At 42.2% G+C, this 15321-nt stretch overlaps 1 protein-coding gene across 2 annotated transcripts; it reads left to right on the forward strand.

Annotated features, from left to right (window-relative positions):
- The first annotated feature begins 731 nt into the window (after positions 1-731).
- Positions 732-12190, forward strand: sel1l (SEL1L adaptor subunit of SYVN1 ubiquitin ligase). Of its 2 annotated transcripts, none has more exons than XM_080490381.1 (21): positions 732-1300; positions 1416-1453; positions 2566-2761; positions 3707-3874; positions 4608-4713; positions 4956-5118; positions 5253-5306; positions 5395-5454; positions 5544-5625; positions 5710-5864; positions 6297-6353; positions 6451-6519; positions 6812-6889; positions 7008-7070; positions 7434-7521; positions 7694-7842; positions 7993-8158; positions 8273-8350; positions 9303-9475; positions 9818-9946; positions 10075-12190. In XM_080490381.1, the coding sequence occupies exons 1-21, from the start codon at positions 1213-1215 to the stop codon at positions 10426-10428; spliced, it is 2514 nt and encodes an 837-aa protein (XP_080346507.1). In that variant the 5' UTR covers positions 732-1212; the 3' UTR covers positions 10429-12190. The 2 variants fall into 2 exon arrangements, with proteins under 2 accessions (XP_080346507.1, XP_080346508.1); XM_080490382.1 differs by having other exon boundaries at positions 743-1300; positions 10078-12190.
- Positions 12191-15321: the final 3131 nt, after the last annotated feature.

Here is a 15321-nt window from a genome sequence, read left to right on the forward strand (position 1 = left end):
TCAATTAAATACAGAGTGAAATGGTACGTGGGCCATATGGTAATGTAGTGGTAAGCACTTTCAAGTGATTATATGGTGTTTGTATGTTCTCCTTTGTGTGTGTGGCTCTTCTCTAATCTATACAGTCCGAAAACATAAAGCAGATGTCAATTTGTGACCCATAGGTGTGAAAGTTTGTATGGATGGTTGTCTGTCTCTCTGTGTTTTTGAGTTTGATTTTAAAAATATCAATGAATGTTGATGAGTTCTTGTAAGGAACTTGTCTGGTATACTACAGGTCCAATACAAACAATAAATGTAACAACACAGTTGAAGATGGACACAAGCTGGACATGGGTCTGAATGAGAGTCAATAGAGGCTGCCACTGCATGTCATGGTTCGGCAGTTTACGAAACTTGCAACTGAAAGCACTCAGTGTATCCTTGAGAATGATATGAAATATAACATTACTTTGAAAGTTGCACTTTTATGTATTTATAGGAGTTTCACAGAGAATAATCTATTATAAAGTAATATCACACACACACACACACACACACACACACACACACACACACACACACACACACACACACACACACACACACACACACACACACACACACACACACACACACACACTCGTCCCTCGATCTCTCAAGTCTCACGCCTACCAGCTGGAAATATAACTGTGTACCCAGCTCATTGGCTGGCACATCTTTGGTCGCCGCTGATTGGCTGTCAGTGAACTACACGCGCTCTGATTGGTCCAGCCGCGGGAACAGGAAGTGTCGTGGAGTAGTAAAGGCTTAACATAGGGAGCTAAAGTAGTAATGTGTTGAAATAGAAATCAAGCTACCGAATATCCTCCGCGAAACTCGAATGTTTTGAAGCACCACCCCAGCATCTCATTGTTGGTTCGAAGGGTTGCTTGTTGGAGGACTATTACGCTGCGTCGTAGCTGTATTTATATGAAACTAGCCTGTTAGCTGCACGGCAGCTAAGCAGGTATTACCCTGCTAGCTTAGCTTTTTCATTTAGATTTGTCGGCTTGTTTTGACAGCTAAAATTAACCAAGTTGCGACCCGGGGCGAAGAGGGTTCATTTCAGTTTGCTGGCGTGCGTTAGTATATTCATTGCTTATTATAGTGCGGCTCCAGTGTAACTGAATGTGTGACGTTAACGCTAGTAGCAGCTACTGCTAGCAGACTGTTAGTTTGTCAACAACAACAATGGGCTTTATGAGGTGTTTGAAGACTGCGAGGACGCGTTATTGTTTGGCTCTTCTCCTCATAGTGCTCATCCAAGGATTCGCGGCTGGTGAGTATGTCAGTGTTTCTAAAGGAAAGCTTGTTAGGCTGTATTCAAAGCAGCTGCTTGTGTCCAAGTCCATGTCAAGGTAATTTTGTCCTAACTGCTTGTGACTGCTTCCCAGATGAAGAACTACATGAGAACGACGGGGCAGAGTTGAAGGTGAGCTTGTTGTTTGAGTAGTTGATGTATGAAAGAGGTCAGTGTCCCGTGTCATGTATCTGTCAGGTCGGTCTGACACGTGTGGAGCCTAATTTGCCAACACTACAGGCTGAAACAGCAGCAATGAAGACAGAATATAGGACTATTAAGCTATTTACTCTTATCAGCTTTCATCAAGTGACCCTAAACCATTGTAGTTTTTTTTTGCATATATGTATTCAACATTAAGATGTTAAGACATTTTCCCAAACATAGCAGATAATGTTTTATTTTCATGAAGAGCTCACTTTTTGTGTGCGTGTGTGCGTGTGTGTGTGTGTGTGTGTGAGATTTTGCTGCATTCTGTTGCATGATAAATGATTTTAAATAGTTGGATTATTAGAAACTAGTTAAATATAAAAGTTGCTATATGCAGTGTGAGAGTGCGTTTGTGGGTATGTGTTATAGTGAGAGAGTGAGTTTTGGTGTGATTGTCGTACTTTTTCTTTCTGTTGCACCACTTTTTTGCTCACACTTGCAAAGCAAACTGGCAGAACCACTTTGTATGGAATATCAACATGCAGGTGTGGTGGTGAATAAAGCCAACATGTTTTGATTTTTAATTATTCATTTTCATCATACAGAAGGCCCCAAAAACTTGATTATTTCTTTTTTTATTTATGGCTTTATTATTATTATTATTGTTATTGTTATTATTATTATTATTACTATTATGCCACTAAAACATACAGAAGACAAGAACACCCAGCTGTGTCGCAAGCAATGTTAAAAAAAGAGGAGCATAAATCTCCTGAATATCTCTTTGGAACAGATCTGTTGGACCCATGTATTACATGAGGGTTGGTTTAAATCATAGTGGTGTAGAAACCTGATTGATCTTATCCAGTTGTCAGCAACAGCTGTCGTCTGCTTCCAAACAAATATTGTGTTTCTTGCATGGAAGGGAGCTACTACTTGAGAGGTATAAACAATCATTGTCATTGTTCATGACATCACAAGAAAAAGAGTGGTTATTATGAACTCCACAAAGAGGCAGTGAGGAAGTATTTTCAACATTCTTTGAACGTCATCTCAGCCATATCTTTGCATTCATCTTATCTTTATTTCTCCAGTCATACCATGACTCAGAAACAGAAGAGGAAGATGTCCGTCCTACATCAGAACTTGCAGCAGGTTCCTCGGTGATCCTCGATCCTGACGTCTCTCAGTCAGAAGAAGAGAAACTGTCGTCTTTCGAGGGACTTGAAGGAGAAGAGAAGGAAGACCTACCTGAGCAGCCTCCTCCAGTTTTGGAGAAACCAAAAGAAGGTAACGACCAACATTTCCATTTTAATGCAGTAGAGACATTATACTGATTAGATTGACTTCCCTTGGGAGTCTTTCTCAGTCTATTGAGGTACTTGAAATTCTGAAAACGCATCAAAATCAATAATAGGAATTGACTTTGAGCTTCTTTGAGCCTTGAGTCCTGTGCTTCTCTTTCTGTCATTGGCTTTGAGTTGTATTCTTGTGGTTGGGGACAGTACCTGAGAGACGAGTTGGATCTCATGTTTACACTCGGAAATGTGGCACCAAAATATCCTTGTGATAACTATGCTAGTTGATTATACCCGTGTTAATGGGGATCGATGAACTCAACTTGATTCTAACTTTGGTAAAAGTGAGGGGAGGAAAAAAGTCAGATTTTCCAACATCTTATATGTGATCACTGACTGTAAAAAGGCTTTGATGTTCAGAAAATCCAGAAAGTTTATTATCTTGTTCTGATTTGTTGAAATGACTTAGAATGTTCCTTGCTGAAGCTCCTTTCTAAATAGTTGTAGCGGTGAGCAGCAGTGCCCTGCCCTGGAGCAAAAATAATTTGTCAGCAGCTTTGCCTGAGGTTTTCTCCCCCCTTTTTTTTTTTCTTATTTTGAAAGCTGTGTGGCGTCTCTGCATGTAGACCTGTATTTGGTTTGTTGATGTCTAGAAGAAGTGCGTGTGGTTTCAGGGCATCAGCAGTGAAACCCCCATGAGAAATTAACGGCACCTTTGCACCTGTGGCTCCTCTTGCAGTCGGTTACATCATTCGACGTGGGGATTTTTAGTATTGTTTCAGCTGGCTCGCCGCACCAGTTTAATCATGCCGTTATGTGATGGTGGAGGTTCATTTGACTGATCATCTTTTGAATCCACCAGTGTCGATCTATTAAATAAAGAAAACAGTGTGACATTAATTTGTCTGTTATATTTGTCTTTATTTTTTCATTTTAGTTCCTGTGGTGAATGGCGGCACAGCCCATGGAGAGCCCTGCATCTTTCCCTTCCGCTTCCAGAAGAGGGAGTACTCGGACTGTACCACTGATGGACGGGGGGACGGACGGTTGTGGTGTGCAACAACCTTCGACTATGACCATGACAAGAAGTGGGGCTTTTGTGAGAGTACGTTTTCAAACCTGCTCTTGGTATTTCATTACATTACAGCCAGAGAGCAGACGACAGTTAATCAATCAAGACAGTTTATTTTGTTATCGGTTAAAATCGGTGGTCTGTCTCACTACATTGCGCAGCGTTACTGCTGCTACGAGCTTCAGCGACTACCAGCCGATAGAAGTTTTCCAAGGAAGTGAAATCCTGGCGCACATCAACATCCCTCACCGGACCAGAACAACAGTTGCTTGGTCCATTTTGTTTATCTCCTGAAGACATTGATGCCATACGTAGATTATGCAGAGGATAACGTTGTAATTAATTTGTAAAGACCATCATAGCAGTTGTCACTAATGGTTTAATGGAAAGAATGTTGTGCAGTCAAAGTTACTGTCATACCGATGTTTATAAAATCCCTGTTGCACATTTTAGCAGCTTACAAACCTGTACAGTCGTTGACATTGATACAGAAATCTTACAAAGTGTAGCAACTATAATACAATAGTTTATTAACTGATAACTTAGTCACAGTTTCAAACAAAAAAAGTAAATGCCCTAAAAAGTTACAAAATGAACATTGTTTGTTCTTAAAAGACAAATTGATATCAAAAGCTTTTATTTATTGCCAGGTCACTAAAGCAAACACAACAAATTGGCCTGGTTTTAATCCATAATCTACCGGTTTTTAAAAACCTTTTCATTCCCTCTAAATGTTACTTTCTGCTTCCTCCACTCTCTCCCTCAGCGGAGGAGCAGGCTCAGCAGAGGCTTCAGGCTGAGGAGGCCGAGGAGCAGTATCAGACTATCCTGCGCATGCTCAATGCCACCACCAGGAAGACTCAGAAGAAAGAGTGAGCTTCTTCTTGTTGATTTTCTAACCCTGTGCTTTTGATCCACTGCTATGTTCTCCAAGGCTCATGTTACGATTTTAAAAAGGAGTTATTTTCTTTATGAGCTTACCTAAATCCACTTTTTAGCTCACAGATGCTATTTGATATTACTGTGATTCGTGCTTCGTCAGCTCCCACCCGTGACTCCGCTCAGCATATCCTTGTTTGCTTTGGGTGTTGCCCGAATGTGCCCTCCGTCTCAGGTTATACGAGAAGCTGCTGAAAGTGGCAGAGAAAGGCCACCAGAAAGCCTTGGAGAAGGTGGCGTACGCCATGCTGTTTGGAGACTACATGAACCAAAACGTCACCAAGGCCAAAGAAATGTTTGAGAAGCTTGCCATAGACGGCTCACCGAAAGCTCAAACGGTAAAACAGCGGCTCAAAACCTCATATGTCACTTTAAAAAAAAAAAAAAGTGTTGAAAGCTATTTTGACCTGCTATTTTATTATATACTAGGTTCATGAAGAATAAGCTCTGCCACTCTGTTTACTTTCTACAGGCTCTTGGCTTTTTGTACGCAGCGGGACTCGGTGTTAACTCGAGTCAAGCTAAGGTACTTTTCTCTCATGTCTTTGATGTGTTTTCTTAGTACTTACACAATATTTCTCTTGGTCATGTAATGCACACGCTCTGTTTTCCAGGCCTTGGTTTACTACACCTTTGGTGCTCTCGGTGGAAATTTGGTAGCTCACATGATTCTGGTGAGTCACACTTTCATGCTCCAAAGGTAACATGACCATATGGCTTTAATAAAAAAACAACAACATGACACTTCCTTCTGTTTTATTAGGGGTATCGATACTGGGGAGGTGTTGGAGTCCCTCAAAGCTGTGAGTCGGCTCTCACGCATTACAGGCTTGTGGCAAATCAGGGTAAGCTTTCACTATAGTTTTGTAATATTCAATCAAAGTACTCAAATCAAATACTGAGCATGTTTCTTCCATCGCTGTCTCCAGTGGCCAACGACGTCTCGCTGACCGGTGGCTCAGCGGTTCAGAGGGTCCGGCTGCTGGACGAGGTGGAGAGTCCAGGGTCCACCAGTGGGATGTTAGAGGAGGACCTGATCCAGTACTACCAGTTTCTAGCTGAGAAAGGAGACGTCCAAGCTCAGGTAAAAGACACATACTTATAACCATGTTCCCATGAGTATTACGAGCTGATATGACTTTCTGACAGAAGTAAATATATAAAGATGCATAAATAATTATTTTTGTAATAAAGGTATTAAGTGTTAGTTTTGATGTTGTCTTTTTAAAAAAAAAAGATTATTATTATCAAAAGAATTGTGATCACATCAAACAATGCTACAAACACTTAAGTAATCAATCTCACGCTCCTTGATAATGATTAGTTGTTAGTTATTGAAATTACTATTTCTAGGAGTTTGGGTAGAATTCAAGAGTCTTAAAATTAGATTGTTATTTTTTTTATTTCAGTTTCACACTAACAAAAACATTGTTTGGACTCATATTGTCATTTTGGAAACTTTACAATCACAAATTGTGACGTCTAAATTATTGAAGTGTTTTGTTTTCATTTCAAGGTGGGGCTCGGTCAGTTGCATTTGCACGGAGGACGTGGAGTCGAGCAAAATCACCAGGTAACGTTTTGACATTGAATTAAAATACTATATCTCTGAGGTTGTTGTTTTTGTTGTTGATGTTATAATGGTATTTGTGCTCACTTTTCACCGACAGAGGGCATATGACTATTTTACCCAGGCTGCAAATGCAGGAAATACGCATGCTATGGCATTTCTTGGCAAGGTGAGTGAGATGAAGTTCTACTTTATTCTCCTTTTTAGTTTTTTTTTTTGTAATTTTTTAGTAATCACTATTTGTTCTCCGTACTTTATTTTAGCTATTCAATGGCGGCTCTGGTGGCCACCTTGTTACTGGAATAACAAGTAGCTGAAAGATGGTTAAACATCATGACCACTGTGTTGTTGTTACTCAGCACATCATTTAAGCCGAATCCAGACTGACTGAAACCAATGACTTTGTGTTTTGCACATATTGAGTCGCTTCAAGTTTCCGGATGTCTCTTTCTGTCTATCAGATGTATTCAGAAGGCAGCGAGTATCTCGCGCAGGACAACGAGACAGCTTTTCAATACTTCAAGAAGGCTTCGGACCTCGTATGTATTAAAACCTTCAGATAAATCTGGTCCGGGCTATTTAACAAAATCAGAACGCAATTCATTTTACTTTTGCTTTTTGTTAACTGGCATCACTTTGTTTGGATGTTGTTTTCAGGGCAATCCAGTGGGACAGAGTGGCCTGGGTATGGCATATCTATATGGAAGGGGTGTTCCAGTGGTAAGAAATATTTTATTTCACACATATTGAAATGATGTTCTCTAGCTCTACGTTTAACTTCAGGTGAGAGAGACTAATTATGGCTGAAGGCGTGCAGCCTGCACCGATTGTTTCTCATATCAACCTCAAACACACATTTTCCGACAGAGGGAGGAAACTGGAGTACCCAGATACACAAACACTCAACATTCAAACGCTTCAAAGAAAGGCACCCAGCAATAATATTCTCAAAGCAACACCACTGAGGAACATACACAGATATGTTGGATGCACGAGGCATTTATTCCGAACCCAAGCTACCAGTGTCCATCATGTTAAAATCAGAGCAGCCGTTAAAGTGTTCTGATCTTTTCTTGTCTTCAGAACTATGAGTTGGCGCTGAAATTCTTCCAGAAGGCAGCGGAGCAGGGCTGGGTGGACGGACAGCTCCAGCTGGGCACCATGTATTACAGTGAGTTCTCAGGGGCTTTACTGTGTCTGCACAGCTGTGGGAAATATCTCCTCATACTTTTCTTTAATATCTCCTCATCATTTGCCTCGGCTTCAAGACTTCCACATTTTCTCTTCATTTTCACATTCATGTGTCTCCTTGTTTTTAAGTTGCTATATTTCTGATTCTCCAGATGGCATTGGTGTGAAGCGCGATTACAAACAGGCGCTGAAATTCTTCAACCTGGCCTCTCAAGCCGGCCACATCCTGGCCTTTTACAACTTGGCCCAGATGCATGCCACTGGGACTGGCGTGATGCGCTCCTGCCACACCGCTGTGGAGGTGAGCCAACCTCAACCTGCTGCTCCTTTAACTGTATCTCATCTGAAGAGATCAAGAAACGAAGAACTTGAAAAATACAGAAGTAGTCACGATTAAATAATTCAGTTCGGTAACGGATCCAGGTATTTATTGTCTGGGTCGTATTTGCAGCTTTTCAAAAATGTGTGTGAGCGCGGCCGCTGGTCGGAGCGACTGATGACGGCCTATGGAAGCTTTAAGGATGGCGAGACGGACGCTGCGCTGGTGCAGTATCTGCTGCTGGCTGAGCAGGGCTACGAGGTGGCCCAGAGCAACGTGGCCTTCATTCTGGACCAGAGTAAGAAAAACTGCATAAATTGCACTTTAAACTCACTATGTTTAGAGGTGTTTTAAAAACACCACTTATGGTGATCGATTCTTAAATGGTTTTGTCGTTTTTTGGACTAATAAGCTGGAGGAGCGAGAATCTTCAATGAGAATGAGACTTACCCTCGTGCGTTACTTCATTGGACAAGAGCAGCTGCTCAAGGTAAGTCTGTATGAGCTCTCAGGTCTACGCCCATTTTTACACAAATATAACATATTTATAATATTTTTTTTCTTAGTTTGTTGCATCATCCAGATCAATATGTGCAGATAGTTTTTTGTTCCAGGCCACTCAGACAGTTTATGAAATGGTCTGCAATCCCCCTGCAAAGGAGACATAATGTGACATTTACCATGCTGCTTTTACTGCTCATTAGATTTTTCACTGGGTCTCTGCACAGCTGGTAGCCTCTGGCTGCGAACACAGCTGGCCTGCCAGGCTGTGGAGATTGAGATTCATCAAAAAAAAAAAAAAAAAAAAGTGGTTGAAAATGTATTTATTTTTCTATACTGACAAGATAGCCTCGAGTAGAGTATGTTTTAATGATTCACAGAATATTGGCTTTGATCATGTACTTGCCCTTTACGTAGCTCATCAATATGTCTTCTGGATAAAAAGTTGCAGTCTTTCTTAAAGCGGTTACTTCTCATGAAACGGGAACTATCTAGACATCCTTTTAATGGCGATAAGGAGTTTTTATTACTCAACAGGTGAGTTCTAGAAATCCGGTGTATTGTTGGTAAAACCTCAATCTGCCTCCGTTTCTATTCACTGCTTACACCCACAGTTGCTTGTGCTTCATGTTAAACTCCAAAGTGCAGTCATGGCCTTAAAATCCAACGCCATGGCAACCGTCACATTCACAGCTCCAGTCAGTCACATCAGCAGTCAGTCAGACGGCATTAGAATTAGTTCTACTAGTTACTCATCTGACTGCAGCGGTACCACTGAAGGTGAGCAGACCTCTGCAGTCTACTTTAGTAAATTACACCGTTGAATAACTCCGCTCTGATTTAAAGGGAATGCAAATATTTTGCGTTGGTGTAAAACCAGTCCAGGAATAACATTTCCCAGCCGGACATGATTAAATGTAATGCGTGTTCTCTTGATTCAGGTTACACTGTGGCACGGATTAAACTAGGAGACTATCATTTCTACGGCTACGGAACCGATGTGGACTACGAGACGGCAGTCATTCACTACAGACTGGCTTCAGAGCAGCAGCACAGTGCCCAGGCCATGTTTAACCTCGGGTACATGCACGAGAAAGGCCTGGGTATCAAACAGGTGAGCTGTGATGTTCACAAGCGTCTCTACATGATGACATCGCACATCTACACCTTTAATATCTGAAAAGTTAATCCTTTTGCCAGTTATCTCTACTCTCATATGAGATGAATTCAAAAAAAGGTTTTAAACATTCTCCTGAACTTAGATTGTGACAATTTTGGCGTCTTGTTAATTAGGGAATACATTTGGTTGTAAATTTCGAGAATCTTTCTTTTGGATTTTCTTGACTTTTCCGTTGTGTGCAGATTGTTTGAGATGTGCTCTCAGAACAGCTCCATTTGTTAAAAACAAAAAAGACTTCAATCTGAGACCGTGGCTGACTCTCTCTGTTTTGTGCAGGACATTCACTTAGCCAAGCGTTTCTACGACATGGCAGCTGAGGCCAGTCCTGATGCTCAGGTCCCTGTGTTCCTGGCTCTGTGCAAGCTGGGCCTGATTTACACTCTGCAGTACCTGCAGGATTTTAATGTAAGTAATTTCTTTCTAGATGCTTTTGTTGGAACACTGACAATATGGCTGCAAACCAACTGACTTGAAAGCTTCTTTGTTTGATGGGAGGATGATATTGATCATACGTTTCTCTGGCATCCGTCCAGCAGCTGAAGGAGCTGATGTCTGAGGTGGACTTGGACCAGCTCCTGGGTCCGGAGTGGGACCTCTACCTCATGACCGTCATCGCCCTGCTGCTCGGCACCGTCATCGCCTACAGACAGCGCCAGCACCAAATCATTGTGCCACCTCGCCCGCCTGCCCCGGCCCCTGCACCTCCTCCCAGACCGCCTCAGGAACAGCCTCCAGTCGCCGCCGAGCTGCTCCCTGCCACGGCCCCTACGCCTCCTCCCAGACTGCCTCAGGAACAGCCTCCGGCCGCCGCTGAGCCCCAGCCCACGGACGAAATGCAAGCCCAAGGCCCGGCCCAGGAGGACCAGGAGGACGAGGAGCAGCAGTGAGAGGAAGCCAGACGGAGACAGAGACGGCAGTGAAAGACAGACCACAGGCGCTGCCAGCCCACTGCGCGGAGCAGTTGGTGGCTAGTAGCTGAAGAACCTGCTACTTCAAGCACGTCTCCCACTCTGCCTGCTTCCCCTCACATGATTTCAAAAAGAAAAAGAAAAAAAAAGAACACTCGAAGCCTGCTGAAGTGTTCAGTCTCACAACTCTTCCTTCTTCCTTTTAATATATGCTGGTCCTGTGCTGGAACCGAGGCACTTGGGGGTGTTTTTAGACGAAGCTACAGAGTGTTGGGATTAAAACACAGACCTGAGACTTGTTAGTCTGTGACTCAGGACACTGCCAGAAGACCCCCGTGTCCTCACTGTGGAAATAGTCTTACGTTTGCCAGATCAAAGGCTTTACGAACTTTGCTGATTAGCAAGATGGGATCTGATGCATTCATTCATTTCTTCTCACTCTGCCTTTTTCTTTTCTCTTTTTTTTTTCCTCCTGATAAAATTACTCTTAGTTGAACGGCTTCAATTCAATCCTAGTTTTTGTGCAGTATATAGGAAACACTCATCGCTCATCTTTGTTTCAGACCTTTTAAAGAGTGAACGAGTAATTGTTGCCTCCACGTTTTCTTGATGACTTTAGTTTACGAGGTGTCTGGTCAGTACCTTCTGCAGTGCTAAAATATACTGAAGCCATGTGATGTTGTTGGTGAACAAACAAGGAGGCTGTTGGTAAGTTTCTTTTAGTCGACAGAAGTTTGACTGCCTGAATAAATAAGTGTGTGGAGTTTTTGAGCTGTCACCCGAATCCCTCATGCAGATCCCGTCTGAAAGCACGTCAAAGCATCGTTCACCCCTCCAGGACAGTGAACGCAAAGTGCACAGGCTTTTTGAGATTTCATTTTAAGAAGCGAGCGAGCGAGGGATAAAAAAGAAACACAGACAGGAAGGATACAAATCAATCAGGAAGAAAAAAGGTTTGTTCTTTTTTTTTTTTGCTTTTTTTAATCTGTACTGTATGTTGTAAAATGTAAAGCTTTTCCAGAAACATGCTTTGATTTGATCCTGGTTGGTTGTTTTGGAAAGTAGCGCTATAATACAATTAATCTTTGTTTAGTTTTTTCCAATTTCGTTTTGGGTGTACAATGCCAACTGTGAGCTGAAGCAGACATGGGAGCAGCCTTAAAGATAGCAACACCTCACACTGCTTTGTTCGTACATCAGAGAAAGATTAGGGGGTTTTTTTTCGGGTTTTTTTTCAAAATAATTCTTTGGGTTATACAACTTCAGCTGTTGTGAGAATATCCACCCCCTCACCAAAGTCTGAGTTGGAGGTTTGCCCGCACTGTTCAGCTCAAGATGGCCATAAATCTGAGCCTGAAACTGGAAACAAATGAAGCCATAGTTCGGCCGTACAGTATTCATCCAAATACTATTTGAAACCTTTATTTTTATTTTTTTTTTTTTGCCACCTGCAGTTTTTTTTTTTTCTAGTCAATTTGTTCACTTCTACAATATGTGCTTGTTGTAAGAATGTATCTGCCAATACATCTGCATGAGTAGGATCTCATAAAAAAAACAAAAAAAAAAAAAACAGGAGAGTGAAGTGTCGTTTGCAGGAGGATTCGAAGTGTTTCTTGCATTCACATGTCGATACTCACACAATTGGGCAAACACTGGTCGTCACCATCGGGAGGATTCACATTTTTTCCATCGCAAATACGAGTTTATAAAGAAATTAATAAATGATATATGGATATTTACAGCTTGCTTTAGGTGTGTGGTGTTTATATTTGTCACGGTTATGGAATCAAAAGTGGTGGGAATGTAGGAGGAGTAAAATCAAGTTATCGCCGGGCAAGAAGTGATTGGTAGATGGTAATCCAACCTATCGATTCCATTTGCCACCATTTTCATATTCAGAGGCTGCAGAAGTGCTCCATCCTCAGCATCCTTTTCCCCAGAATCAATTTACAGGAATCCACAGATACGCATACCATGAGTCATGAATAACTCAAAAACCGCTTTAAAAAAAATGGTCCTTTTCCCCACATTGGTCTCCCTGATTACCTGTCAGATCAGCTTTTATTGGAGCAGCAGTTTGTCACTCAGCTTTCCACGGAGGGGGCGGTACAAAGCAGCAGCGCTGCGAGTGACTACACATTGTGCAGTGTGTAGGGGTGACCCATTGACTGGTCCATACGCAGTACTATGGAGTGGCTTTGGATCGCAGTGTCAACATGTGTGCTGGTGTCCTGCTCTGTCAAAGGTAAGTGCTAGAACAAGCAGGGGGGCAGAGCGCAAGTGAGTGTATATTTATTGTTACAGCACCCTCTGAAATGGAGCCTTTTCAGAAACTAACTCTAAAATATGTATCACAATATTAACTGGTGACATGAAAAGTTTCAAATGGACTTAATTCCTCTCTGAAAGGCGATGACTGGTGGTGGGAGTATGAAGAGGGGATACGACACTACAGCAAAGAGGCCCTCAATCAGGTACTGGACATGAACGTAACTTCATTGTTGAGATCTAAAACTTCAGAGCAAACGTTTGTTTGGCGTGCTGATTTTTGTGTTGTTCATCCTTCAAAAACACACGGCTGAACTCAAAAAGTTTTCAACTCCTCACGCGAGGCCTCAAGCAAGAGATTAATCGAAGTGACGGGATTGGCATATAACAGTGTTTAATATAAGTTTAGGATTAGGAGGCAGTCTAGTCTGTGGTAACAGCTGAGCACACCACATGGACCAGCAGGCATCCTGAGTATGTGCAGAACAATCACAGGTGACAGACTAAATACATAAAGCAGAAGCAGGGTCAGTGAGTTAACGGAGATGCAGCTCAGTCATGTGCTGAAGACCCCAGTCGGGTCCATAAATATAGAGGCATTGACAGTTTTCATCTTAATAGACCACCACATAGGATTAGAAATAAATTGATTACTGTTTTTAAGTGCTTTAATTTGTTGGTATTTCTATCTAAAGCGGGTAAACAGCAGGAATTACTACAGATTTTATATTTTCCCCAAATTAATTTCGTTACACATCCGATGAGGTGAAATCGCAATTTGAGAGAGACGCCACGATCCGTCATCATCAGGCTGAAAATCTATGTAAAACACTGAGGTGAGGTTAAATCGACAGTTTCCTCATACAGAGTCTTACAAACATCCAAAGTCCTTCAAAGTATTGTAGATGAAAGAGGAATTATTTCTCCAGGAGGTCGGTATTTCTGTGTCAAAGGACACAAGTCAGAGAGGACATCACCAGAGTGAACACAGAGGATTCACCACATTGGTGAACCTCAAAAATAGTAAAGCCACATTAGAGTTGGCCACACACACAAAAATAACAAAAAAATGAGAGATTAAGCCGTTCTGGAACAGCATCCAATAGACAGATGAGACAAAGATCAACTTGAACCGCAATGATGGGAAGAGTACGGAGAGGGAAACGGACTGTCAAAGATCCAAAGCAAAGCACCTCATCAGTGAAGTATGGTGGCGGTAACGGAATGGCACGGGTATGTGTGGGACTTCTGCTTTTGTATTTATTGACGATGTGACTGCAGACAAAAGCGGCAGGTTTTATTCTGAAGAGTTCCTGGTGATATCCGATTCCTCGTGGGGCAGACCGACACCGACCCAAAGCATCCTGTAGAAGATATTGTAAAGGGGGAAAAAAAAAGCAGAATGATCTGCAATCTGAACTCAATTGGATCAAGCATTTCCCTGTTTTTTGTTAGTTTTTTGGGCCAAATTCCTTCAGTTTTACGGCTGCATTGTGTGTATTCCTTGTCCTATTTCTAATCCTCCACAGCATAATACCAACAATAGTGAAACTAGGGTCACTTTTGCGCAGGACTGCATTGGAAAACTGTTCCCTTTAATTCCTCTAAACCAAATACAACTTGACTCATGTTCAAGCCTCCCTGTCTTCTTGTTCTCCGTTCAGGAGTTTCCAGAGAAAACTCGGCCGGCGACCTTCAAACACCCGGTGTTCCAGTGTCCAGACATGAGCCCGTCGGCCTCTGTCCCCTCATCAGGTGTGTCCAGATCACAGTGTCCAACCTCAGATTATTGTGCTCCGTCGCACTCAGGCCCCGTTGCGTCGTTTTAACCTCTGCCACTTCTCTCTGTCTCCGTCTCCTCTCTGTGGTGTAGTTGAATTTGTGAAGGCGGCGGATATAAAAGTCATCGCTGCCTTGGGGGATTCTCTGACAGTATGTGTTGATTGTTTTTCATTTCTGTTGCTGCGGCGGTGATATTGTGTCCACAGTCTGATCATTGACATTCATTCACATCTACCACACATAAAGAGGAGATAAAGGAGCCATGGTCAGTTAGTATTATCGCAAACATGGCCTTTTTTCGGGGCCTTTTCTTTCACGACTTTTGAATGTGTGACATACGTCATTCTTTCTTTTGTCTAGACAGCCATAGGTGCCAATGCCACCACCGTCCTCGGCATTCCCATTGAGTTTCGGCATGTGTCTTGGAGGTAACTGACGTCACATGTGTTTATGGCAGATTAGTGCTCACTGCTGGTCTTGGAGGGTCACACTGTTTTGTATGTTTTCAATGTATTCTTGCATTAACAAACCTCAAGTGAGCATTCAGTAAGCCTGGGGGCTCAGGGCATGTTGGAACAGACTGCAATGCTTCATACAAACTCTGGCTTATAGAGACCTAAATTCAAACAATATTCCATAAAGCACATTAAACCTGCACCTGTTAGAATATGGTTTTTATTCTCTCTTGCAGTATTGGAGGCTATGGGACATTTCAAGATGTCATCACTTTGGCAAGTAAGATGATGCCGGCTGTCGTTTTAACATTGTCGCCTCATACAAACAGAGATCAAAAATCAGCTTCTGTGCCTTCTCCAGATATCA

Source organism: Lipophrys pholis, assembly GCF_963383615.2.
Source record: "Lipophrys pholis genome assembly, chromosome: 21".
NCBI lineage: Eukaryota > Metazoa > Chordata > Actinopteri > Blenniiformes > Blenniidae > Lipophrys > Lipophrys pholis.

Bases quoted from the DNA above. Each gene is read 5' to 3' on its own strand.
- sel1l (XM_080490381.1), top strand. From the start codon at position 1,213: ATGGGCTTTATGAGGTGTTTGAAGACTGCGAGGACGCGTTATTGTTTG. The intron at 6,354-6,450 runs GTAACGTTTTGA...TTTCACCGACAG, and splicing joins GAGTCGAGCAAAATCACCAG to AGGGCATATGACTATTTTAC. The intron at 6,890-7,007 runs GTATGTATTAAA...TGTTGTTTTCAG, and splicing joins TCAAGAAGGCTTCGGACCTC to GGCAATCCAGTGGGACAGAG.